Consider the following 25895-nt stretch of genomic DNA (forward strand, 5'->3'; position numbering starts at 1 on the left):
ATGGAGGGGGGCATGTCAGGCTATCGTCTGCTTCTCACTGCGTGGAAGAAGTAAGGTCCTGGCTGGGACGACTGCATGACAGAGTCTTAAAATCAGGACGGTCCCACAATATGCGGAACGGTTGGGAGCTATGCGCTGGGTTTCCTCCTTTGTGAGGCTTTGCCGCCTTTACTGCGGTGACTTCAGTTGTTGTTTGTCTCTGGGTCTTTCTCCCTTAAATTTTGTGATCAGTCTGTGAAATGCAGCTCGGTGGGGTTGAGATCTGGTGACTGACTCGGCCATGGCAGAGTATTCCATTTCTTTACAGTAAAAAACTCCTGGGTTCCTTTTGCACTATGTTTTGTGTCATTGTCCATCTGTATTGTGAAGCTATCTTGTGCTTACCAGTATCGTGACTCCTATGGGAATACAGGTGTCTCCTGCGCCTTGTTTTCAGTGGGCGGTCCACCTGAGGAAAGCGTCTGAAGCCACTACCGCTTCTTCGATGATGTCCCATTCATTTTGTATGTGCAGCAATCCACCTGTGTTACAACTGTTTTGATTGGCTCCTACATGTGTAAATAGCCTGGTTGTTTAGTCCACCATCACCCATTGACAAAGCTAGGTGCCAAACGCACGCTTTTTCCTTTTGATCGGTGTGGTTACTTTATGCCACTGGGCATTTCTTATACTTAAGTAAACGTATACAGTTGAAACCAGAAGTTTCCATACACTATATAAAAAAACATGTTTATCTCAATATCTGACATGAAATTAGAATAAACCTTTCCCGTTTTAGGTCAATTAGGATTACCATAATTTTTAATATTTGCCAAATGCCAGAATAATGAGAGAGAATGTTTTAAGGCATTTTTATTACTTACTGCAAAGTCAAAAGTTTACATACAGTAAGATTACTATGCCTTTAAACAATTCTGAACTGCCTATATGATGATTGTAACATACCTGGTGGCGGGCTTGCATGGTGCACCATCTCTCACTATGCAAGATCGCAAACTTGATCATCAGTCCAATCTGCTAGCCTGGCTTCTATTCATGCTGTTTGTCTCTGTTCTGACTGCTTAGGGCGGCGGCCCGGTTACTTCCTGTTTCTTGTAGCTGCTGTGGGCACACCCCTAATGCGTCCTCAGCCTATTGCTGTCTGTCACTGGATATTTAAACCAGCTTCACCTGGAAGCTGGTGCCTGAGCAACTTTAACATTCAGTGTGCGCCTTGTCTCTGAATGTGCCAGGTCCTGTTCTTCCCTGCCTGTCCGCCTTCCCGGAGGCTGTATTCCCAGGCCTGTCTGAACACGCTCCTAGCCTGTTCGTTTCTGCCTCTGGGCGCCGTATACCCAGGCTCGTTCCTGTATTTCGCTGCAGTAACAGTTCCTGTCTGAACTGTCTCTTAACCTGTTACTTGTTTTGTTTCTATGTCCGTTTCCTCCCTTTTGCTGCAGTGTCTGAACCAGCTTTTGGCTATACCTAGGCTCGTTCCTGTATTTCCTTGCAGTACAGTTCCTGTCTGAACTGTCTCCTAACCTGTTACCTGTTTTGTCTCTTTGTCCGTTTCCTCTCTTTTTCTGCAGAGTCTGAACCTGCACCTAACTCCTACTCGTTGTCGCTGTACTTCTGTTTGTGAGTTTGGAGTCCACTCGCTACTTCTTTGCAAGTACCTTGTGTGTATCTGGTTCTGCCTTTCCCTTCCAGTCTGTTCCGTGTGAAAAGAGTCCTGTCCCCTCTGCTCTGTCTTTGCTCACCGCTTTGGCGGTTTATCTCTGCTCTGCTTTACTTACCGCTCTGGCGGTGTCTGCCCGCTCTGCTTTGTCTACCGGCACTTGCGGTTTCGCTCTGCTTAGCCTTGTCCACCGCGCCTGCGGTTTCGCTTTGCTCAGCCTTGTCCACCGCACCTGCGGTTTCGCTCTGCTCAGCCTTGTCCACCGCACCTGCGGTTTTGCTCTGCTCAGCCTTGTCCACCGCATCTGTGGTTTTGCTCTGCTCAGCCTTGTCCACCGCACCTGCGGTTTCGCTCTGCTCAGCCCTGTCCACCGCACCTGCTGTTTCGCTCTGCTCAGCCTTGTCCACCGCACCTGCGGTTTCGCTCTGCTCAGCCCTGTCCACCGCACCTGGGGTTTCGCTCTGCTCACCCCTGTCCACCGCACCTGCGGTTTCGCTCTGCTCAGCCCTGTCCACCGCACCTGCGGTTTCGCTCTGCTCAGCCCTGTCCACCTCACTTGCGGTTTCGCTCTGCTCTGCCTTGTCCACCACATCTGCGGTTTCGCTTTGCTCAGCCCTGTCCACCGCATCTGCGGCTTCGCTCTGCTCAGCCCTGTCCACCGCATCTGCGGTTTCGCTCTGCTCTGCCTTGTCCACCGCATCTGCGGTTTCGCTCTGCTCAGCCTTGTCCACCGCATCTGCGGTTTTGCTCTGCTCAGCCTTGTCCACCGCATCTGCGGTTTTGCTCTGCTCAGCCTTGTCCACCGCACCTGTGGTTTCGCTCTGCTCAGCCCTGTCCACCGCACCTGCGGTTTCGCTCTGCTCAGCCTTGTCCACCGCACCTGCGGTTTCGCTCTGCTCAGCCCTGTCCACCGCACCTGCGGTTTCGCTCTGCTCAGCCCTGTCCACCGCACCTGCGGTTTCGCTCTGCTCAGCCCTGTCCACCGCACCTGCGGTTTCGCTCTGCTCAGCCCTGTCCACCTCACTTGCGGTTTCGCTCTGCTCTGCCTTGTCCACCACATCTGCGGTTTCGCTCTGCTCAGCCCTGTCCACCGCATCTGTGGCTTCGCTCTGCTCAGCCCTGTCCACCGCATCTGCGGTTTCGCTCTGCTCAGCCCTGTCCACCGCATCTGCGGTTTCGCTCTCCTCTGCCTTGTCCACCGCATCTGCGGTTTCGCTCTCCTCTGCCTTGTCCACCGCATCTGCGGTTTCGCTCTGCTCTGCCTTGTCCACCGCATCTGCGGTTTCGCTCTGCTCAGCCCTGTCCACCGCACTTGTGATTTCGCTCTGCTCAGCGTTGTCCACCGCATCTGTGGTTTCGCTCTGCTCAGCCTTGTCCACCGCATCTGCGGTTTCGCTCTGCTCAGCCTTGTCCACCGCATCTGCGGTTTCGCTCTGCTCAGCCTTGTCCACCGCATCTGTGGTTTCGCTCTCCTCTGCCTTGTCCACCGCATCTGCGGTTTCGCTCTGCTCTGCCTTGTCCACCGCATCTGCGGTTTCGCTCTGCTCAGCCCTGTCCACCGCACTTGTGGTTTCGCTCTGCTCAGCGTTGTCCACCGCATCTGTGGTTTCGCTCTGCTCAGCCTTGTCCACCGCATCTGCGGTTTCGCTCTGCTCAGCCTTGTCCACCGCATCTGCGGTTTCGCTCTGCTCAGCCTTGTCCACCGCATCTGTGGTTTCGCTCTGCTCAGCCTTGTCCACCGCATCTGCGGTTTCGCTCTGCTCAGCCTTGTCCACCGCATCTGCGGTTTCGCTCTGCTCAGCCCTGTCCACCGCATCTGCGGTTTCGCTCTGCTCAGCCTTGTCCACCGCATCTGCGGTTTCGCTCTGCTCAGCCTTGTCCACCGCATCTGCGGTTTCGCTCTGCTCAGCCTTGTCCACCGCATCTGCGGTTTCGCTCTGCTCAGCCTTGTCCACCGCATCTGCGGTTTCGCTCTGCTCAGCCTTGTCCACCGCATCTGCGGTTTCGCTCTGCTCAGCCTTGTCCACCGCATCTGCGGTTTCGCTCTGCTCAGCCTTGTCCACCGCATCTGCGGTTTCGCTCTGCTCAGCCTTGTCCACCGCATCTGCGGTTTCGCTCTGCTCAGCCTTGTCCACCGCATCTGCGGTTTCGCTCTGCTCAGCATTGTCCGCCGCATCTGCGACCTTGGTTGGATCGGGTAGATACTTAGTTACGCCCCTCCAGGCACTCTCCGTTTCATGGTCCAGTGGGATCACACTGCTTCTTTGTGCAGCATCATGGGAAAGTCTAAAGAAATCAGCCAAGATATCAGAAAGAGAATTCTGGACTTACACTTGTCTGGCTCATCCTTGTGTACAATTTCAAGATACCTGAAGGTGTCTCGTTCATCTGTACAAACAATTATACGCAAGTACAAACAAGATTGGAATGTCCAGCCATCATACTGCTCAGAAAGGAGACGGTTCTGTGTCCCAGAGATGAACTTGCTTTATTCCAACGTGCATATCAACCCAAGGACCAAAGCAAAAGACCTTGTGAAGATGATGGCGGAAGCTGGTAAGATTGTGTCAATATCCACAGTGAAATGAGTACTATATCAACATGGGCTGAAAGGCCACTCTGCCAGGAAGAAGCCATTACTCCAAATGAAACATAAAAAAGCCAGATTAATGTTTGCAAATGCACGCAGGAATAAAGACCTTAATTTTTGGAGACGTCCTGTGGTCTGATGAAACTAAAGTTCAACCTTTTGGGCATAATGACTATTGTTACATTGGGAGGAAAAAGGGAGAAGCTTGGAAGCCAAAGAACACTATCCCAACTGTGAAACATAGGGGGGCAGCATCATGTTGTGGGGTTTTGCTGCAGTAGGGACTGGTGCACTTCGCAAAATAGATGGCATCATTAGCAAAGAAGATTGTGGCAATACTGAAGCAACATCTCAAGACATCAGCCAGGAAGTTAAAGCTTGGACGGAAATGGGTCTTCCAAATGGACAATAACCCAAAGCATACTGCCAAAATGGTAACAAAGTGGCTTAAGGATGACAAAGTCAATGTTTTGGAGTGGCCATCACAAAGCCCTGATCTCAATCCTATTGAAAATTTATGGGCAAAGCTGAAAAGGCAGGTGCGAGCAAGGCGACCTACAAACCTGGATCAGTTACACCAGTTTTGTTAGGAGGAATGGGGTCAAATTCCGACCAACTATTGTGAGAAGCTTGTGGAAGTATATACCAAATGTTTGACCCAAGTCATTCAGTTTAAGGGCAGTGGTACCAAATACTAATGAAATGTATGTAAACTTTTGACTTTGCAGTAAGTTATAAAAATGCCTTAAACATTCTCTCATTATTCTGGCATTTGGCAAATATAAAAAATAATCCTAATTGACCTAAAAAGGGAAAGGTTTATTCTGATTTCATTTCAGATATTGAGAAAAACATGCAGATGTGTCTTTTTATATAGTGTATGTAAACTTCTGATTTCAACTGTATATATTGTATCATGTGCCCCCAAAAATCTGCACTTTTATTCCTCATTGGTTTTGAGTTAGTTACTCAAATCTATACCCCTGATGTCAATACAATGCAGTTTTTTATTCTAAGGCCCCGGTCCCACTATCAGTATTCGGTCAGTATTTTTTATCAGGAATGGGGGATAAATGCAGAATTGGTGACTTGTTTCTATTAGACCTTTTCTCTGATTGTTCCTCACCTGGTTTTGGCTCCCACTCCTGAGAAAAAATACTGACCGAATACTGACCAAATACTGATAGTGTGACCGTGGCCTAAGATCGCTAATGTTTCTAGTTAGGTAAGGATGAGGTTGCTTTATTATTTAACTTTCATTGCAGGGGACATTGGCTTCAGCTGGAATGGGCATTATGGTAAGTAGGGTTTAATTTAGAACAATAAAAGGTCTCTGTGTTTATTTCAAATAAAATATTTTATTCATGGTGTTGTTGTAGTTATTTCACATTTCACTTTCACTATGGGGTTAGTAATGGGGGCGTCTTATAGACGCCTCTCCATTACTAACCTGGGCTTGATGTCAGGTGGCCTTATAAGCTGACATCAACCCCAGCCCTATAACCCCACTACCACCGCTACAGGGCAGTGGGCAGAGCGGAGGCTAAGTGCCAGAATTGGTGCATCCTATGGATGCGCCACTTCTGGGGCGGCTGGGGGCTGCTGTTTCTAGCCTCGGAGGGGGCCATTATTTATGGCCCCTTTCTAGGCTATTAATATCAGTCCCCAACTGTCTACATAGCCTTTGCTAGCTGTTAAAAGAGGAGGAGCCAACGTCATTATTTGGGGGGTGCCCCATTTTAATAGCCTGTAAAGGCTAAGTATTCAGCTGGAGGGGCTGATATTAGTAGCCTGGGAAGCTCCGTGGGTATTACCCCCTTGCCAGGCTTCAAAAATCTGCTCTAGCTGTCTGCTTAACCTCTGCTAGACTATAAAATTACGGGGGACCCCACACCAATTTTTAAGAAATCATTTAATTTAACAATAAATGACAAGTACAGTAACCAACAGTCACTGTACTAATTATATACATGACTAACACCTTTCTATCTATTCTATGTGTATAGCTTTTCTTTCTATTCTAAATTGTTGGGCATCGATGTATTGTAACTGTATGCGGCTGATGAATTGCCGGCTTTTAAGAGACGGGTGAGTGAAAATCGGACGCCACTCGCATGGTCCGAGTGATGTGCGTGCAATTTTTTTCACGTACCCGTTGACTTGCAGTGGCGAGTCTCGTCCGAGATACGTGGCAAATCGCTGCATGCTGTGAATTTTTTCTCAGCCCGATTTCAGCGGAGAAAAAAAAAAAAATCGCAGATGAGATGTCACTCATTCATTAACATTGGTCCGAGTGCAATTCAATTTTTTATTGCTCTTCCTCAACTAAAGCAGAGAGGGAAAGCGCAAGTTGGATCTGGGCTGTGATGTGCGGTGAAACCCCGACCACAGCCCATCAATCAAGGAGGAGTGCGTCACTTGTTCACGCCCGACTGCAGCCGGAACTTGACGTGACATGAGAGGATGTCGGAGTCGGCTGCAGCCGGGGTCACGTGATGCCTGGTGAGCGGCCAGCAATAGCGCCGCTCACAGGCAATAAAGAACAAGCAAGATATTTACAAAAAGACTTGTTGGCACAATTTAAATCCATGGGGGCATTGTTAATAGTAGTGGTCAACCTCTTTAAGGCCTGGAGGGAGGTCGAAATGTATCTTTTGGTAGATAGTGACTGGGCGAAAAGAGTTGCTAACCGCAGACGTAGGAAGGCTCCTGTCTTTAGGGTGAGGGATTTCGTGTGGTTGTCCTCAAAAAATCTGCGCTTAAAGATCACATTTAGAAAATTTGCACCTAAATTTGTAGGTCCTTATAAAATTATTACAATTTTAAATCCTGTGACAGTTAAGTTGCAGCTTCCTATTGCCTGGAAAATCAATAATCATTTCCATTCTTCTCTTTTAAAAAAATTTGAGGGGACCTCAAGACATAATTGAGGTGGATGTGGAAGGGTATCGGGAGTATGAAGTAAGGCGAATTCTTGGTTCCAGGTGGGTCAGGTGCGGTTTGCATTATCTCGTCAACTGGAAAGATTATGGTCCTTAAGATAATTCCTAAGTTAATTTGGGGTGTTATGGATAAATATATGTATGATTATGGAAGTTATATGAAAATAGTATGTATTAAGAATTGCAGACAATCCAAAATTCCCTCCTCCTGCCCGTACCACATTGTACCAATAGCCTCATATTGATCAAAGATCCACATACTACGTGGAACATAGTATGACAGAATCACTGACTGGGTGGATCAGGGAAATGCTGTAGATATAGTATATGTTGACTTCAGCAAAGCATTTGACAAAGTATCTCACACCATCCTTATTGAAAAAATGACCAAGTATGGAATGGACAAGGCAACTGTTAAGTGGATTCATAATTGGCTTCGTGATCGAACTCAAAGGGTGGTCGTAAATGGCTTCACATCCAGCTGGATGAATGTCTCAAGTGGGGTACCACAGGGCTCTGTCCTGGGACCTGTATTATTTAACATCTTTATCAATGATTTAGATGAAGGAATTGAGGGTAAACTGATTAAATTTGCTGATGACACAAAGCTAGGAGGGATAGCTAATACTAGAGAAGAGAGAGAGAGGATTCAAAAAGACCTAAATAAACTGGAGCAGTGGGCAGTAACTAACAGAATGGTTTTTAACAGGGAAAAATGCAAAGTACTACATCTGGGTAATAAAAATTAAAAAAGCATATACAGAATGGGAGGAATAGAGCTAAGCAACAGTACATGTGAAAAAGACTTAGGTATACTAATAGATCATAGACTGAACATGAGTCAACAGTGTGATTAAGCAGCAAAAAAGCCAAATACAATTCTGGGATGTACTAACAGAAGCATACAGTCTAGATCACGTGAAGTCATTATCAGACTTTACTCCTCATTGGTCAGACCTCATTAGGAATACTGTGTACAGTTTTGGGCACCACATTTTAAAAAAGACATCGACAAACTAGAGCAAGTTCAGAGAAGAGCGACCAGAATGGTGACCGGTCTGCAAACCATGTCCTATGAGGGACAGTTGCAGGATTTGGGAATGTTTAGCTTGCAAAAAAGAAGACAGAGGAGACTTCATACCTGTCTACAAATATCTCAAGGGCTGTCACATTGTAGAAGGATCATCTTTATTCTCATTTGCACAAGGAAAGACTAGAAGCAATGGGATGAAATTGAATGGGAGGAGACACAAATTAGATATTAGAAAACTTTTTGACAGTTAGGGTGATCAATGAGTGGAACAGGCTGCCACGAGAGGTGGCGAGTTCTCTTCAATGGACGTCTTCAAACAGAGGCTGGACAGACATCTGTCTGAGATGATTTAGTGAATCCTCCTTTGAGCAGGGGGTTGGACCAGATGACCCAGGAGGTCCCCTCCGACTCTACCATTCTATGAATCTATAACATGGAATTATGGAAAATCCCTAATGATTATTGACTAACATATTAATCTAATAATAAGAGCTTGCTAATGATCTTTATTACTTTTAGGGAAATTACAGAATAATAAAAGATAAGTGACTATACAGATTGACCTTTGAACCTTACGTGCAAGATGGACTTAATTGAGAGTCAGCTTGACTTAATTGTTTACATATTAAAATAATGACTCATTAGCGACAGATGTCAGCCATAATTCTGAGATAAGGCAATGAGGTAATGTGTGGAAAGGTCCCTGATTTTTCCTATAAAAAGCCTATTTGAGACACTACTCAGTGTTAATTTGTGAGTTCTCCGACCGTATAGATCCTATACACAATTCGGCGGCAGACAACTAAGACGAGAACACACACATTTTGTGTGCCCCTAACGGGGATCTTCATGCGATCAGATAGACAGATTATTGGGTGGGGCTGGGGAAAACCCAGCAGTCATGGTACACATTGGTACCAATGACAAAGTTAAAGAGAGGTGATAGGTCTTTAAAAATTATTACAGGGAATTAGGAGAGAAGCTGAAGTACAGGTGGTATCTTCAGAAATACTGCTGATTCCACTACGTCACTAGAAAGTCAGCAGGAACTTAAGGAGATAATTGTCAGGAAGAAAGGGTTTAGGTTCATGGAGAACTGCGCTGACTTCTCTGTCTGCTACAGGCTTTACGATAGGGACAGGCTGCACCTCAATGGGGAGAATGCAGATGTGCTGGGGGAAAAAATGGTCAGATGGATGGAGGAGCTTTCAAACTAGGATCTGGGGAGAGGGAGGGTTGATGTGCAAATAAGGGGATAGAGTAGACAGAGAGAGTGAGACATTCAAGGAAAGTAAGGAGGCGAGTAGCCGTAATAAATGTGCTAATAGTATTAAATGTCTGCAGGCAAATGCAAGAAGTCTTGAAAACAAAATGAATGAATCAGAGACTCTTAGGTCAGCCACAGATTATGATGTGGTGGGCATTACAGAAACCTGGATGGATGAAAGCCATGACTGGGTGACAAACACAGAGGGTTACACTACATTGAAACGGATAGGAAAAAAAAATAGGTAAAGGGGTGGGTATTTTCGTTAAAACCAATTTAAGACCTCAAGCTCAATGACGACATGGGGGGCAGCTTCGACAATGTACTGCACACATGCCCAACTTTTGATTATATTTGACCCACGACACCAGAACCACCACACCTATGTGAGGCCATTATTCTGCATGGAGGACTTTGTGGGGCCCATTATACTGGATGGAAAGCTATGTGGAGCCCATTATACTGGATGGAAAGTTATGCGGGGCCAATCATACTGTATGGAGGACTATGTGGGGCCCATTATTCTGTATGGAGGACTATGTGGGACCCATTATACTGTATACTGGTTGGTCCATGACTTTGTCCAAGTTTTTCATTTTGGCCCTTTGCATGTTTTGAGCTTTACATCCCTGATGTACAATCTGTATGGGTAATGTACATGGAAATGGCAATAATGGAAAGCTGCTAATTGGACTTTGCCACAAGCCTCCTAATATAGCTGAACATGATTAACAAATTAAAAAGGCAACAAAAACAAGTCATGGTCAAAAGTGTTGGCTCCCTTGAAATTGTTCCAGAAAATGAAGTAATTCTCCCATAAAATTATTGCCATTACACGTTTTGTTATACACGTTTATTTCCTTTGCATGTATTGGAACAACACAAGAAAACAGAGAAAAAAAGGCAAATTGAACATAATTTCACACAAAATAGGTCGGACAAAATTGTTGACACCTTGCCAAAATTGTGGGTAAACAACTTTGTTTCAAGCAAGTGAAGCTTGTTCAAACGCAATTGTGGCAAGTAACAGGTGTGGGCAATATGAAAATCACAACTAAAACCAGATAAAAAAGGGAGAAGTTGATTCAATCTTTGCATGAGTCTGAGGACTTGAAAACCAAAATTGTTGAAAAATATCAATAATTTCAAGGTTATAAGTCCATCTTTAGAGATCCGGATGTTCTTCTGTCCAAGGTGCGCAACATAATCAATAAATTTACAACACATACAGTCAAATATGGTGGAACTTCAAAAATGTTTTGGGGTTGTTTTGCTGCCTCTGGTCAGGTACCTTAACTGTGTGCAAGGCATCATGAAATCTGAAGATTAGCAAAGGATTTTGGGGCACAATAGAGAGCCTAGTGTCAGAAAGCTGGGTTTGCTTGCTAGGTCATGGATCTTCCAGCATGACAATGACCCCAAACATATTTCAAGAAGCACCCATAAAATGGATAGAAACAAAGTGCTGGAGAGTTCTGACCAGCAATGAATCCGGATCTAAATCCCATTGAACACCTGTGGAGAGATCTTAAAATTGCTGTATGGATAAAAATATTAAAATTTGAGAGTCCTCAGTGGAGGATACCATCTTTTCAGTTAGCCATTAGTAAGCTTTCGAGACTACTCAGGTCTCTTCATCACACATAGTATAACACAAAACAAAAAACCAAGCAATGTGAACATTGCTTGTTTTTTTTGTCTTGTTTGCATTCTGTGCAAATTAGGGGTGTGGCATCTCCCTTGTTGAGCTGGTTAGTATATATGTAGCTTACCACGGGCTTAGGTGGTCTGATATTGGGACCCGGTTCTATTTGTCTACCCTTTTATATGCATCACTTCAACTTTGATATACAGTAAGGTTTTTAACATAGACAGTGTAGGACCGTCCCAATTAGGGTCACCTTGTCGCTGGTGGGACGGCTTGTATACTTTTTTTGATCAAAAATCGTTCACTAAGTACCCTATATTTCATATGCAACTTTGCTTTACATTTATATATAATGATGGTAGGGTATGTGATATATTTTTTGTGTTTTGTAGGTTTTGTATAGTATAACACAAAATCTGAATAGTCACATATTAATACACAACAGGGCACAGGAATAATGCAATAGATAAGACAAGTGGCGTGAAGCAGAACTATTAGTATGGGAGAGGGAGAAGCAGTTGTGGCCGTAAAAAGGTTGGCCACAAGTAGATCTATTCTTTTTTTCTTTTATTGTGTGGCGATGAGAATTCATCCTTGTTCTAAGTTTTTGCCTGGTCTCCCCTACATACAGACCCCCAGTTGGACATTTGGTACATATAATTAAGTACACTACATTAGTTGTTATTCAGCTGAAAGTACCTGGGATCTTGTGGTCCTGATGTGAGTTGAGAATCTTTATCTTGTCCGTGGTCATTATAAATGGACAGGTTTACATTTACAGTTGGTGAGGATGAATTTCATAAGTTTCACCACAAAGGTGAAACTATCCTCCCGGTCAGTTTGCTTTCCCTCCCAGTACCTTTTTATTCTAACAATGTTAGGTTTCTAGGAGATTATACTTGTTCCCTTTATTTGTGGTTCTCCTTAGCTTGCCTTCTTTGCCCTATATGAATGTGTTTTTGTTTCTCACTCAGAGTTTTCGTATTTTCCTTCATACTTTCCTTTCCCCTTGTTGACAGTGTGTTGCAGCCTCCCCTCTGGTTCCTCAGGAGGTATGAGAAACTCCTCAACGGCTTATTAGTTAGTTGGGTGTGTGGTGGAGTTTTTAGTTGTGCAGCTAGGGCCTTTCTAATCTCTACAGAGACTAGTTGGGTGTAGTTGCGGCATTCTCCCCTGTGTGGATTCTCCGGTGCTTATCAAGATCCGATTTCTGGTTAAAACATTTCCCACATTCTGGACATGAAAAAGGCTTCTCCCCTGTGTGAGTTCTCTGATGTTTATAAAGATATGATTTGTGTCCAAAACATTTTCCACAATCTGAGCATGAAAAAGGCTTCTCCCCTGTGTGAGTTCTCTGATGTTTCATAAGATTTGATTTCTTTGCAAAAGATTTCCCACATTCTGAACATGAAAATGGCTTCTCCCCTGTGTGAGTTCTATGATGTCTGATAAGATTTGATTTCTCTGTAAAACATTTCCCACATTCTGAACAGGAAAATGGCTTTTCTCCTGTGTGAGTTCTCTGATGGTTGATAAGAGTTGATTTCACTGTAAAACATTTCCCACATTCTGAACAGGAAAATGGTTTCCCCTCTGTGTGGTTTCTCTGGTGCTTAAGAAAACTAGATTTCTGGTTAAAACATTTTCCACATTCTGAACATGGAAAAGGCTTCTCCCCTGTGTGGGTTCTCTGGTGGTTAACCAAAGCTGATTTATGGTTAAAACATTTTCCACATTCTGAACATGGAAAAGGCTTCTCCCCTGTGTGAGTTCTCTGATGTATATTAAGATATGATTTCTGTACAAAACATTTCCCACAATCTGAACATGAAAAAGGCTTCTCCTCTGTGTGGTTTGTCTGGTGCTTAAGAAAACTAGATTTCCGGTTAAAACATTTTCCACATTCTGAACATGGAAAAGGCTTCTCCCCTGTGTGAGTTCTCTGGTGGTTAACCAAAGCTGATTTATGGTTAAAACATTTTCCACATTCTGAACACGGAAAAGGCTTCTCCACTATGTGAGTTCTCTGATGTATATTAAGATATGATTTGTGTCCAAAACATTTTCCACAATCTGAGCATGAAAAAGGCTTCTCCCCTGTGTGAGTTCCCTGATGTTTGATAAGATTTGATTTCTTTGTAAAACATTTCCCACATTCTGAACAGGAAAATGGCTTCTCTCCTGTGTGAGTTCTCTCATGTGCGATAAGATATGATTTCTCTGCAAAACGTTTCCCACATTCTGAACAGGAAAATGGCTTCACTCCTGTGTGAGTTCTCTGGTGCCTAACAAGATCTGATTTCTGATTAAAACACCTCCCACACTCGGAACAAGAAAATCTATTCTGTGCTGTGTGAATTTTTTGAGGTTTAAGAAAAGACTTTTTGGGAGGAAAACTATTTCTGTATTCTGAACGTGAAAATGGCTTCGTTGCATTAGGAGCAGTTCGTTTTTTAATGCTTATTTTGTGACTTTGATTTTCCTTAGTAGTCGGTAATGAATCAGAAGACAGGACCTGTTTCAAAGGATCAGATGACAGATCATTGCAGTGAAGGGATGATGGGATATCTGGAGAAATGGCATTCACTTCAATTGTATCCTGTTGGATCTGAAAATTATCTGATTTGAAAATTGAAGATTTCAGCTGTCCCTCTGATCTCCTGGTACAGACATCTGCCAAGAATAAAACCAATTATTATTTTTTAATTAAAAATCCTTGAATTTTATATTTTTGAACATTTCTACTTAAACTGTCCATAAAAAAGGCAAGTTATATAAAAAAATTCACTTATCCACCAGGACAATGACTGTCTAATAGAAAACCTCAAAGGATTGAGCAGTAGAGCGTGGTGTTCAACCGTTTGTTCATTCTGCCTCCAAATATGGAATAAAAAGCGACCAAATGATGTTATGTAGGCGAAAATAATACCAATAAAAACTTCTACTCCTCTCACAAAAAACAAGTCCCCACTCAGGTCCTCATCTGTCAATGGAAAAACAGAGGTTTCCACATTATTAGTGGCTCAAAGGCTCTTGAAAAGTAACATGGCTTCCATTAACCAATCCAGCAATATCTGCTCTCCCAAAGTCAAATCTCACCCTCGATTATGAGCTTTGCAGTAGTTTATGTGCCTAAATCACATTTAGCCTCCATGTAAGAACCCACTTAATTTACGGTGTGTGTCTCCTGGAGCACAATCTGGACACTATGTGTTGGGTAATAAAATGGCATATTTGCAATTTTCACTCTCCAACATCCACTGCGTGCTAATTTTTGGAAAGTGGCTGTGGAGTCAAAATACTCACTACTTCTATAGATTAATTCACTGAGGGTTATAATTTCCAAAATGGAGACACTTTATGGGGATTTCTACTGATCTGGTTTTCTACCATTTTGTTATATTAGGGCTTCTGCAAATGGTGGGTCCCATCTCTTCTGGGATCTGCTCCTGCGACGTCTGCTTCTCTCACCAGGCGCCGCCTTATTCATTCTGCAGGTGGCGCTGGTGATAGAGGAGACGTCAGAACCAGAAGCTCTGGGCGGCGCAGGCTCTGTCCAGCCACTAAGATTAGGGTTGCTGGGACCAGTAGTACCATCCAGTCTGGCAGTATGGGTGTGTGTGCTGTCCAGCTGAAGTAATCTGCTCCCTGCTTCAGCCAACTGGAAAGCACCGCACCCTACTAAAGCTGGAAGCATATTGCTGGAAGCTGCCAGATACAGCCTTGTTCTCCTCTGGTTCAGTCCTCTGTGCTCAGCTCCCGGCTTGTGTATTTGTTTCCTGTTGTGACCTCGGCCCGTTTACTGACTACTCTTGTGTCTTCTGATTTTGTATTTTCTCTATCCTCTTGGTTCTGACCCGGCTATCTGACTATTCTTCTTGCCATCTCACTCCACAGAACATCAGGTAACACCGTGGCCCAAGCTTAGGGGGGTCTCTGTGTAAGTCCAGATCCATGTAGAGGGGTTAAACGGTGATGAGCAAAGTAATTTGTGAAATCTGTAAACCGGGGAGATAAGGCAAGCTTGTTCGTGGTGGCCATCTTTTGAGCTTCCAAATGACCATAAACAGCGCCCCCAATACATTGTGTTTGGGAACTATTCCAGTAAAATCTGCATTCCTAATAGCTAAATGTCGCTCCTTCCCTTCTTAACCTGCCATGTGCCCAGACAGTAGTGTTCAACCGTATATAGGGGATTGTCAGATTCAAAAGAAGTTGGAATATAATTTGTAAGGTCCATTTGTTTCCTATTATCCTTTGTGAAGAATTCCAAAGTTATCACCACATAAAGTGACACATGTCAGATTTAAAAAATGGGTCTGATTAGGAACACAAAACCGGCTGCAGGAAGGGGTTAAATCAGAGGATTACTGAAGTCAAAAACTGTGAGTATAGACAATAACACATCTACTGAAATGATCAAACTGAACAGTCTTCATCAGAGAAAAATGAGTAACTAGTGGTGAAACCTCTCTGGGGTAATTAGAGTATGGGGCTCGGGGGCTCTTGGCAATCTAAACTATCGTATGGGACAATATTTGCTGTCAGATGAGAAGAAATATTAGACATTTAAAGTGAACTCTTTTATAATAGTGCAGAGTTGAGGTGTCTTAAATTTAGATCTCGGGCATTTGGAAGAGACAATGGAGATCTTCTTTTTGAAAGACTACCAGGGAGTTACAGAGTCACATAAGTGAGGCAGATCCCACAACAATGAAAATACATACAGAATGAACTAGTAAAAAAAGAAAGAATATAAAAACATGTAACATCCCCAACAACAACGTATGTATGAGGGGAGAAATCCAACACTAAACCGGAGTCACACTCATTTATGATGGACCTTTGGAGCTACTATGAGTCCTGACCAGGAAAGTAGAGAAAGTATTAGAGCCCCCATTTCAGGAGAGATTGTGCAGTGATCTGAATTCCTTAGGATTGAAAACATAATGGAATTTATGACGTGGAGTGAATCCATGAAACCAGGGCTGGAGCCAACACATCTCCTGCAGGCGTGAATAAATGTATATTACAGCTATCAGCCACGCACAGCTTAGAGATATATCATGCACAGGTGTAATGTTTTTATGTTTAGTTTATCACAATCCTGTTTGAAGTTAGTTGGTTTTAAAAGAAATTGAAAAGTCAGGATAAAGGGAAACTCTGCTGTTATTATACAGAAATTCACACTTGTCCCTCACTGCACATTTAATGTTGTCGATCATAAAAGCGAAGTTTGGCCAGAAAGACTGGACCTGGTCTTGTAGGGACCATATGAGCACATTCAGCGGCACAGAAGGGAGAGAAGGTAGATTCATCCAATAAGATATCAGGGATCTAGGAAGCCAACAGCATCATTACCCTCCGCTTTCTCTTACAGGCTCATCATAATATTTTTCTTCAAGTGATTTTCTCACTTGTCAGCACATTCTACGTACGCTGTCATTTGGCTTTGCAGTTTACAGATCTGGGCAGGTAACGGTCAGCGTCTCCTAATCCCAGGGGGGGAGGTGGATCCTCCAGGTTGTAAGTTCTATAGAAAAGGGCTTTCATAATTTCCCAAAGTAATTTGAACATTTTCGGACGGAGGAGAATGTTATGGTCTAGTGGCAAAATAGTGATCACACGATTGTGATACGGCCGGACTACACCACTGATAAAGCAGCCACAACCGGTGACTGAGAAGAATCTGTGACTTCTCTGCATTTAGTGGTTACTACTCACCTGGGTAGTCATATGTAGGAATCTCCTCTTTACACCGCTCATCAGCCCTCACATATGTCTCTGTAGTATTAATATGGGTCAGATCTTCACCCTGAAACAAATATTGTAAAAGTCACAGACAGATGAGAAGTTACATCTATGATCAGCTCTAATCCTGCCATCTCCACCGTTCTCATTACACAAGTATAAAACATAATAATGGTGGATAAAACTGAACTGAAGACAAGACCTTTACAGCCGTCTACACATCATAGGGGAGATCTCATGACACCTTCTCTCCATCTACCTGATGATCCTGAGGAACATTGGGATCTTCTTGCTTACAGTCCTGTGGAAGAAAAGGATGGGGACATCTCTCTGGTGTTGTCCTCTTACTGGATAGATCTGGAGGAAACACATACAGGGACTGAATTCATTCTTTACATACAGATAATTATAGGCCGTGTGTATTTAGTCCTGTCTATTACCTGGTGATGTGAGGGGCTGAGGAACCTCCATCATGACGTCCTTGTACAGATCTTTGTGTCCTTCTAAATACTCCCACTCCTCCATGGAGAAATAGACGACGAAATCCTGACACCTTATAGGAACCTGACACATACAATGATACCGTTATCTCCTCGATCCCTCCATAGTGTTACTGTATAATGTCCCAGCATTCCCAGCAATGTCACCTCTCCAGTCAGAAGCTCAATCATCTTGTAGGTGAGTTCTAGGATCTGGTCATTGATGTCCTCATGTATCAGGGGGTGAGGTGGGGGCCCCGTGATTAATCTCTGGTTATGGAGAGACACATTAATAAATCTCACTACAGACATTTCCAGAGTCCTCACCTCTCCAGTTCTGTCCATCTGTTATTCCCATAGATAAGAATGATGTAATGTGACGTCATCAGAATCTCTCACCTCTCCAGTAAGCTGGAAGAGGATCTCTAGGGTGAGGTGCAATATCCTCTCCACCATCTTGTCTCTGTCCATATCCATCTTTGATGGATAAATCAGGAAAATTCTCTTATATAGATCTTCACTGAGAGGATCCGATATTGTAGAGACCTGAATGAGAAGATGAGCCGATGTAACATCATAAAAATCCTGTGTAATAATACAATTACTGGAGATAATAAGGGGAAACATATGAGGAGGTATATTATTTTACAGTATTTGGTTTTCTTCTTTACATCTAGTAATAAAACCTATATATTTTAGGCCACAGACAACAAGTAGTTTCTTCCTCGGAGTCTGCAGCTGAACACGTTTCTCATAGACTCATCTTCCATATAGCTAATTCTCATCTAATTCTCTGACACTGGAAATGACATTGAGAATAACCTCGGCACTCAATGGTTCTTATAGAAATTTTTTTTTTTAATGCAGGCCAAAAACAAAAGTAAACGTTTCGGTCGATCTGACCTTAATCAAGAACTATTGGAAATAGCACAAAGAACAAAACAATAAATAAAATAATAATAAATAATAAAATAAAAAAGTATATACAAATGGATCATTGTGCAATAACATGATAATATCTCTTGTTTAACCTGAACAATAAACATGCTGTCAAACAGTGTATAATATTTCGTCAAACCCCATTAATGCAGATACAACATCATAGTATAGAGCAAGTATATATACAAATTGAAGAGAGGTGACACCTACTAGACTGCTGGATGGTATTCAAAGGTAGGAATTCAAAAGTGTGGAGATATGGTGACACTGGCTGCTTGGGTCTGCAGAAAAGAGCAGAGAGTGGCAGACTCAGAGTTATCAGCTGAGAGGGACTGTGGAGGCAGAGATAGACAGAATAGAGCTGGACGTAGCATACCTGTGACCCAGAGTTCCTGGTTATAAAGCGGTGCTGCAAATAGTGGCTTAGAGGAACGCGGTGTCCACCGCTAGTTCCTGGTGCTGTGCGCGTTGTCCTGCAAAAAGCAAACATGGCATCTAAGAAGGCGTGACAGAGTTAGGCTGAATGCCCTTCCTCCCCAAGTACTCGATAGTATGGGGCTGCCTAGTTCCTACAATACTGAAATGCCTAATAATGGTGTCTGGGCCTGCAATGTACAAAAGTCTATTAGGCCAGGCCATAGGTAGCGTCCAATAAGTTACCTTTTAACGCCCCATAAACATTAGACTAAAGTTGCATGGAAGCACTGATTTTGGGGGTTTTGGTTGACTATATAATGTATTTGGGGGCCTCCCGACAGTACCAGTCAGTCATACAAACCACAGGAAAGCTGGAATATTTGTGTGTATGGGGGAGTCTGGAGAGATAGCCGTCTGCCAAATGACCGATCAGCCAACACTTATCTCATGTGTATGGGGATATTACTATTGCACAGGCAGTGATAATACACGGCACTACAGTAGTACAGTGCATCACCGGAGCGATCAGAGGCTTCCAATGTTCTACCAGCGACTCTACTTTGGATTGTGTTTACTTATTTCATTTTCAAATGTGTTGGAAATACTGGTTATTGTTATGGTTATGTGGTCATGTTTGACCTACTACTTGTTGCACAACTAGTACCCGGTGTTTGTATTTGTATTTCCTCTTCAAAACTTAATAAAGATAAATTTGCAAAAGGATAATCAAGTCACATTGCGTTTGATATTTTTTTCTTGAAAAAAAACTAGGTGAAAGTTTTCCGCCCAGTGTAGAAGTCTTTTTGGATACAAAATTCAAACAAAATATGCAAAAGAATTTACAAAGTCTGGAGGATGCATCTCAGACATCAAAAAAACTAAGTTTGAAAGAGATATCAAAGACTACGAGTCAAATTCAATTTACACATGGAAATGAAACAAACCAAGAGCTACTGTTCAGAAATACAGGTCACACAATAAATTCAAAGGAAATAGCGGAGAGCGGAGGTCAGCTTCACAAATCCTAATGTGTCCATGGGTTCCTCTAATTATAATTCTCTGAGGACTTATCTGATGCATCAGTGGCATCAACTAAAGACAGAACAAAAATAAATTCTCAAGTATTCCCCACAATCCAGCACAAAACACTGGAGACGGGCGGGCAGAAAGCACAAACGTGCCCGGACATGTGCGTTCCATGCGGGAGTGCATCACAGTCTCCTATCTGCGAATGCGCATGTCCGGAAGCATGCGTTCCACGCCGGAGCGTATAATGGTTTTGGATTGCATTCCACCAATATAGAAAAATCCTATCTCTGAGATCAGCGTCATGGGAGACTAAAAACAAGTATTGCACATCCTCCCATCATGCAATAGGCATGTAGATCTACTTTATCACTACATAAAATATGGGATGATGGCCCACAGTATATTCCTAAATGGTCAAATTTGACCCCTATTGCATAGAGATACACAAGGATCACCACACTTCTTAATTATGAAATAGTAGATGTAGGATATAACTGATCAGAAATAATTCTGATATAGAAGCTCAGATATATCGATGAAGTACAACAATATGTGAACCCCATTCACAGGGAACTGAGTAGCAATGGGTAGAGTATACAATCCAAAAATGTAATCCAGAATGGGGCTGTATTCATACAAAACAGGCCCAGGAAATTTGCTCATTGAGTCCCTTAGGGGCTCGTGAATCCTAAAAATCCCATCACTTTCCTTTTTGAGGATACATCTATTGTGATCACCACCTCTCACATTGGGTTTAACCACCTCAATGATGCAAAAGGAGATGTCTCCGGTTCCACCTCGATGTACACTGTTCATGTGTCTCGCTAATGGGGTGTCCGGACCATGGCATATATCACCAAAATTCCCCCCCCACACACACTCCTCCTAGACACCCTCTTGGTCTTGCCTACATAATCTAGGGGACAGGTGCATGTGGCCATATATACAAGTCCTGAGGTTTTACAGTTGGAATAATCCCACTGGAAAAAAGATTTTAATCGTAGAGGAACTCGAGAAAGATTTACATGGTCTCATCCAACTAAATGTACAACTTTCTCCACATCTAAAGAAACCGCAGACTCTCATATCTAGCCAAGTCCCCTTCGGTGCAGGTTTTTTGTAGAAACTATGCACTAAATGGTCCCTAATGGACTGACCCTTTCTGAAAGTTATTGTGGGAGTAGATCACACAGCAACCTCAGGGCCGGGTCAGCCACAAGTATATCCCAGTGTTTTCTGAGGATATTAAAGATATGGTCACTCTGATTGTCATAAGTTCCTATTACTCGTGTTATCCCATCTTTTTCTTGGTCTCTTGGTTAGGTATGGAGGAGTGTCTGTCTCTCCCATTTTTTTGCAAACGATGATGCGGAATCCAAAATGTACCATGAGTACCCTTTTTCCCTGAATCTGGTGTTCAGGTCTATGGCCTGTATATTAAAATCTGTGACATTATGGCAGTACCTTCTCAACCATAAAAATTGGCTCCTGGGTATTCCTCTTTTTATGGGGATGAGGTGGTTGATATCCCACTTCAATAGTATAATAGTGCTTGAAGGTTTATGGTAGTTGAGAGTCCCTAGGGTTCCATCCCAATCTTTCTTGATTAGTACATACAGGAAAGGCAACTGGTAATAATTAAATTCAGATGTAAATCTAAGGCCCACTCTATTGATGTTGAGTTCCCTGACAAATTCAAAAGATTTTTGACTTGTCCCTGACCAGATGATAAAAATGTAGTCAATATATTTGTACCATACCCCAATATATGGATGCCATCACTTATGATCATCCCTGAATATTGTGGTTTCCTCCCACCAGCCCAGGAATAGGTTAGCATACGAGGGGGCACAGCGGCTCCCCATTGCAGTACCCCTGAGCTGGTGGAAGTACTTCCGGTCAAAAAGAAAGAAGTTATGAGTAATAGCGAATTTTAGAAGATCGTCCATGAAATCATTATGTCTGCTACACTCTACTGATCTCGATTTCAAGAAATGTCTTACTCCTCTGATACCATCCTCATGCGGTATATTGCTGTACAAAGCCTCGAAATCTAGGTAAAGGAAAAATCATTTTCCAAAGGGATTATTCCAACTGTAAAACCTCAGGTGGCGCTGTGGGAACATTATACTGTGTGGGTGGCATCATACATACTGCATAAGGGGCATAATGGGGGCATTATACTGTGTGTGGGCATCATATATCCTGCATAAGGGGCATAATGGGAGCATTACACTGTGTGGGGGCATAATACATACTGCATACGGGGCATAATGGGGGCATTACACTGTGTGGGGGCATCATACATCCTGCATAAGGGACATAATGGGGACATTACACTGTGGGGACATCATACATCCTGCATAAGGGGCATAATGGGGGCATTACACTGTGGGGGGCAGCATACATCCTGCATAAGGGGCATAATGGGGGCATTACACTGTGGGGGCATCATACATCCAGCATAAGGGGCATAATGGGGGCATTACACTGTGTGGGGCATCGTACATACTGTATAAGGGGCATAATGGGGGCATTACACTGTGTGGGGGCATCATACATACTCACTAAGGGGCATAATGGGGGCATTACACTGTGGGGGCATTATACATACTGTATAAGGGGCATAATGGGGGCATTACACTGTGAGGGGCATCGTACATACTGCATAAGGGGCATAATGGGGGCATTACACTGTGGGGGCATAATACATCCTGCATAAGGGGCATAATGGGGGCATTACACTGTGGGGGCATCATACATCCTGCATAAGGGGCATAATGGGGGCATTACACTGTGGGGGGCATCATACATACTGTATAAGGGGCATAATGGGGGCATTACACTGTGGGGCCAGTAAAGGGGTCCTGTACTATGAGAACAATACGTTTCCCCCCTTCCTGTCTCCGTAGTTGGGTCGTATGTATCTATTACAGGAAACAGAACAAAAACCTTATGATCCTTATAAAGGGGCAACACAAGACCCCAAAAGAGTCTCCGTGCTGAAGGGGTTAATGCCCCCTGCGCCCAGTAATGGGGGTCTCCACATACCTCCACCTGCAGAGCCGCCACCACATATATGGCTGCTCTGTGCGCACAGGAGCTGTGATGAGGTCACAGGAGGGGAGGAGTCAGGGGTCACATGATCAGGGGCCTCAGTGGATGCAGGACTCTGCTGTGCTGGTTGTCATGGTGCTGGATGAGCTGAAGTTTATGTGTGGGGTCAGGAGGGGTTTACAGTGTGGATGTAGCAGAGCCGCGCGTGTACGAGGTGTACGGAGCAGAGCCGCGTGTGTACGAGGTGTACGGAGCAGAGCCGCGTGTGTACGAGGTGTACGGAGCAGAGCCGCGTGTGTACGAGGTGTACGGAGCAGAGCCGCGTGTGTACGAGGTGTACGGAGCAGAGCCGCGTGTGTACGAGGTGTACGGAGCGGAGCCGTGTGTGTACGAGGTGTACGGAGCGGAGCCGTGTGTGTACGAGGTGTACGGAGCAGAGCCGCGTGTGTACGAGGTGTACGGAGCAGAGCCGCGTGTGTACGAGGTGTACGGAGCGGAGCCGTGTGTGTACGAGGTGTACGGAGCGGAGCCGTGTGTGTACGAGGTGTACGGAGCAGAGCCGCGTGTGTACGAGGTGTACGGAGCAGAGCCGCGTGTGTACGAGGTGTACGGAGCAGAGCCGCGTGTGTACGAGGTGTACGGAGAGGAGCCGCGTGTGTACGAGGTGTACGGAGCGGAGCCGCGCGTGTACGAGGTGTACGGAGCAGAGCCGTGTGTGTACGAGGCGTACGGAGCAGAGCCGTGTGTGTACGAGGCGTACGGAGCAGAGCCGCGTGTGTACGAGGTGTACGGAGCGGAGCCGCGTGTGTACGAGGTGTACGGAGCGGAGCCGTGTGTGTACGAGGTGTACGGAGAGGAGCCGCGCATGTGCGAGGTGTACGTAGAGGAGCCGCGCATGTGCGAGGTGTACGTAGAGGAGCCGCGCGTGTGCGAGGTGTACGGAGCAGAGCCGCGTGTGTACAAGGTGTACGGAGCGGAGTCGCGTGTGTACGAGACGTACGGAGCAGAGTCGTGTGTGTACGAGGTGTACGGATTTGAGCCGGGCGTGTACGAGGTGTACGGAGCGGAGCCGCGTGTGTACGAGGTGTACGGAGCGGAGCCGCGCATGTACGAGGTGTACGGAGCGGAGCTGCGTGTGTACGAGGTGTACGGAGCCGCGCGTGTATGAGGTGTACGGAGCGGAGCCGCGTGTGTACGAGGTGTACGGATTTGAGCCGGGCGTGTACGAGGTGTACGGAGCGGAGCCACGTGTGTACGAGGTGTACGGAGCCGCGCGTGTATGAGATGTGCGGAGCCGCGCGTGTACGAGGTGTGTGGAGCGGCACGTGTACGAGGTGTACGGAGCGGAGCCGCGCGTGTACGAGGTGTACGGAGCGGAGCTGCGTGTGTACGAGGTGTACGGAGCCGCGCATGTATGAGGTGTACGGAGCAGAGCCGCGTGTGTACGAGGTGTACGGAGCCGCGCGTGTACGAGGTGTACGGAGCGGAGCCGCGCGTGTACGAGGTGTACGGAGCGGAGCCGCGCGTGTACGAGGTGTACTGCATCCTTTCGTTGATGAGGGTTTTTTCACTCGCCTGCCTCCCATTATTTTTCCCTCTGCCTTCTGGAACATTGACCAACATAATTTCAAGCCCGAAGAATCGCGCGTGTACGAGGTGTACGGAGCGGAGACGCGCGTGTACGAGGTGTACAGAGCGGAGCCGCGCATGTACGAGGTGTACGGAGCGGAGCGGCACGTGTACGAGGTGTACGGAGCGGAGCCGCGCATGTACGAGGTGTACGGAGCGGAGCTGCGTGTGTACGAGGTGTACGGAGCCGCGCGTGTATGAGGTGTACGGAGCGGAGCCGCGTGTGTACGAGGTGTACGGATTTGAGCCGGGCGTGTACGAGGTGTACGGAGCGGAGCCGCGTGTGTACGAGGTGTACGGAGCCGCGCGTGTATGAGGTGTACGGAGCGGAGCCGCGCGTGTACGAGGTGTACGGAGCGGAGCCGCGCGTGTACGAGGTGTACGGAGCGGAGCTGCGTGTGTACGAGGTGTACGGAGCCGCGCGTGTATGAGGTGTACGGAGCAGAGCCGCGTGTGTACGAGGTGTACGGAGCCGCGCGTGTATGAGGTGTACGGAGCGGAGCCGCGCGTGTACGAGGTGTACGGAGCGGAGCCGCGCGTGTACGAGGTGTACTGCATCCTTTCGTTGATGAGGGTTTTTTCACTCGCCTGCCTCCCATTATTTTTCCCTCTGCCTTCTGGAACATTGACCAACATAATTTCAAGCCTGAAGAATCGCGCGTGTACGAGTTGTACGGAGCGGAGCCGCGCGTGTACGAGGTGTACGGAGCGGAGCCGCGCTTGTACGAGGTGTACGGAGCGGAGCCGCGTGTGTACGAGGTGTACGGAGCGGAACCGCGTGTGTACGAGGCGTACGGAGGGGAGCCGCGTGTGTACGAGGCGTACGGAGCGGAGCCGCGTGTGTACGGAGCGGAGCCGCGTGTGTACGAGGCGTACGGAGCGGAGCCGCGTGTGTACGAGGCGTACGGAGCGGAGCCTCCTGTGTACGAGGCGTACGGAGCCACGCATGTATGAGGTGTACGGAGCGGAGCCGCGCGTGTACGAGGTGTACGGAGCGGAGCCGCGCGTGTACGAGGTGTACTGCATCCTTTCGTTGATGAGGGTTTTTTCACTCGCCTGCCTCCCATTATTTTTCCCTCTGCCTTCTGGAACATTGACCAACATAATTTCAAGCCTGAAGAATCGCGCGTGTACGAGGTGTACGGAGCGGAGCCGCGTGTGTACGAGCTGTACGGAGCGGAGCCGCGTGTGTACGGAGCGGAGCTGTGTATCTTTGTCAGTCCTCACTTGTGGGAGCCAATAGCAATGCCCCCAAGGTGTGAAGAACATACAACCTCCTAAAGTGACCCCATTTTAGACACTGTACCCACCATGGAAGTCATCTGAGGGTGTAATGGGCAGGGCCGGTGTCAGCACCCGGGCAAGTGCCAGGGCCCTGAGCAGGTGGGGGGGCCCACTCGCCGTTGGGCACCCAGCTGCGCTATGGGACCCTTGAGCGGAGGAGAGCGGTGCCAGCA

General features: G+C 45.7%; 1 protein-coding gene across 2 annotated transcripts in view; it reads right to left on the reverse strand.

The window, feature by feature from the left end:
- Positions 1 to 10327: 10327 nt before the first annotated feature.
- The window catches only part of LOC141213618 (uncharacterized), a 297701-nt gene continuing 282133 nt past the window's right edge, over positions 10328 to 25895 (reverse strand). Inside the window, exons 1-9 of one of the 2 annotated variants that reach the window (XM_073665226.1) lie at positions 22804 to 22896; positions 18683 to 18779; positions 18517 to 18587; positions 17767 to 17913; positions 17536 to 17637; positions 17329 to 17452; positions 17148 to 17245; positions 16862 to 16952; positions 10328 to 13810 (exon numbers count right to left, since the gene is read on the reverse strand). In XM_073665226.1, the coding sequence (XP_073521327.1) occupies positions 12282 to 13810; positions 16862 to 16952; positions 17148 to 17245; positions 17329 to 17452; positions 17536 to 17637; positions 17767 to 17844 (2022 nt within the window). In that variant the 5' untranslated portion in view covers positions 17845 to 17913; positions 18517 to 18587; positions 18683 to 18779; positions 22804 to 22896 and the 3' untranslated portion in view covers positions 10328 to 12281. Of the gene's footprint in view, positions 13811 to 16861; positions 16953 to 17147; positions 17246 to 17328; positions 17453 to 17535; positions 17638 to 17766; positions 17914 to 18516; positions 18588 to 18682; positions 18780 to 22803; positions 22897 to 25895 lie in introns of those variants that run through there. The other variant, XM_073665227.1, reaches the window with a different exon arrangement.

This window comes from Phyllobates terribilis, unplaced genomic scaffold (genome assembly GCF_046119375.1).
Source record: "Phyllobates terribilis strain yellow unplaced genomic scaffold, ASM4611937v1 Scaffold_200__1_contigs__length_3551848, whole genome shotgun sequence".
NCBI lineage: Eukaryota > Metazoa > Chordata > Amphibia > Anura > Dendrobatidae > Phyllobates > Phyllobates terribilis.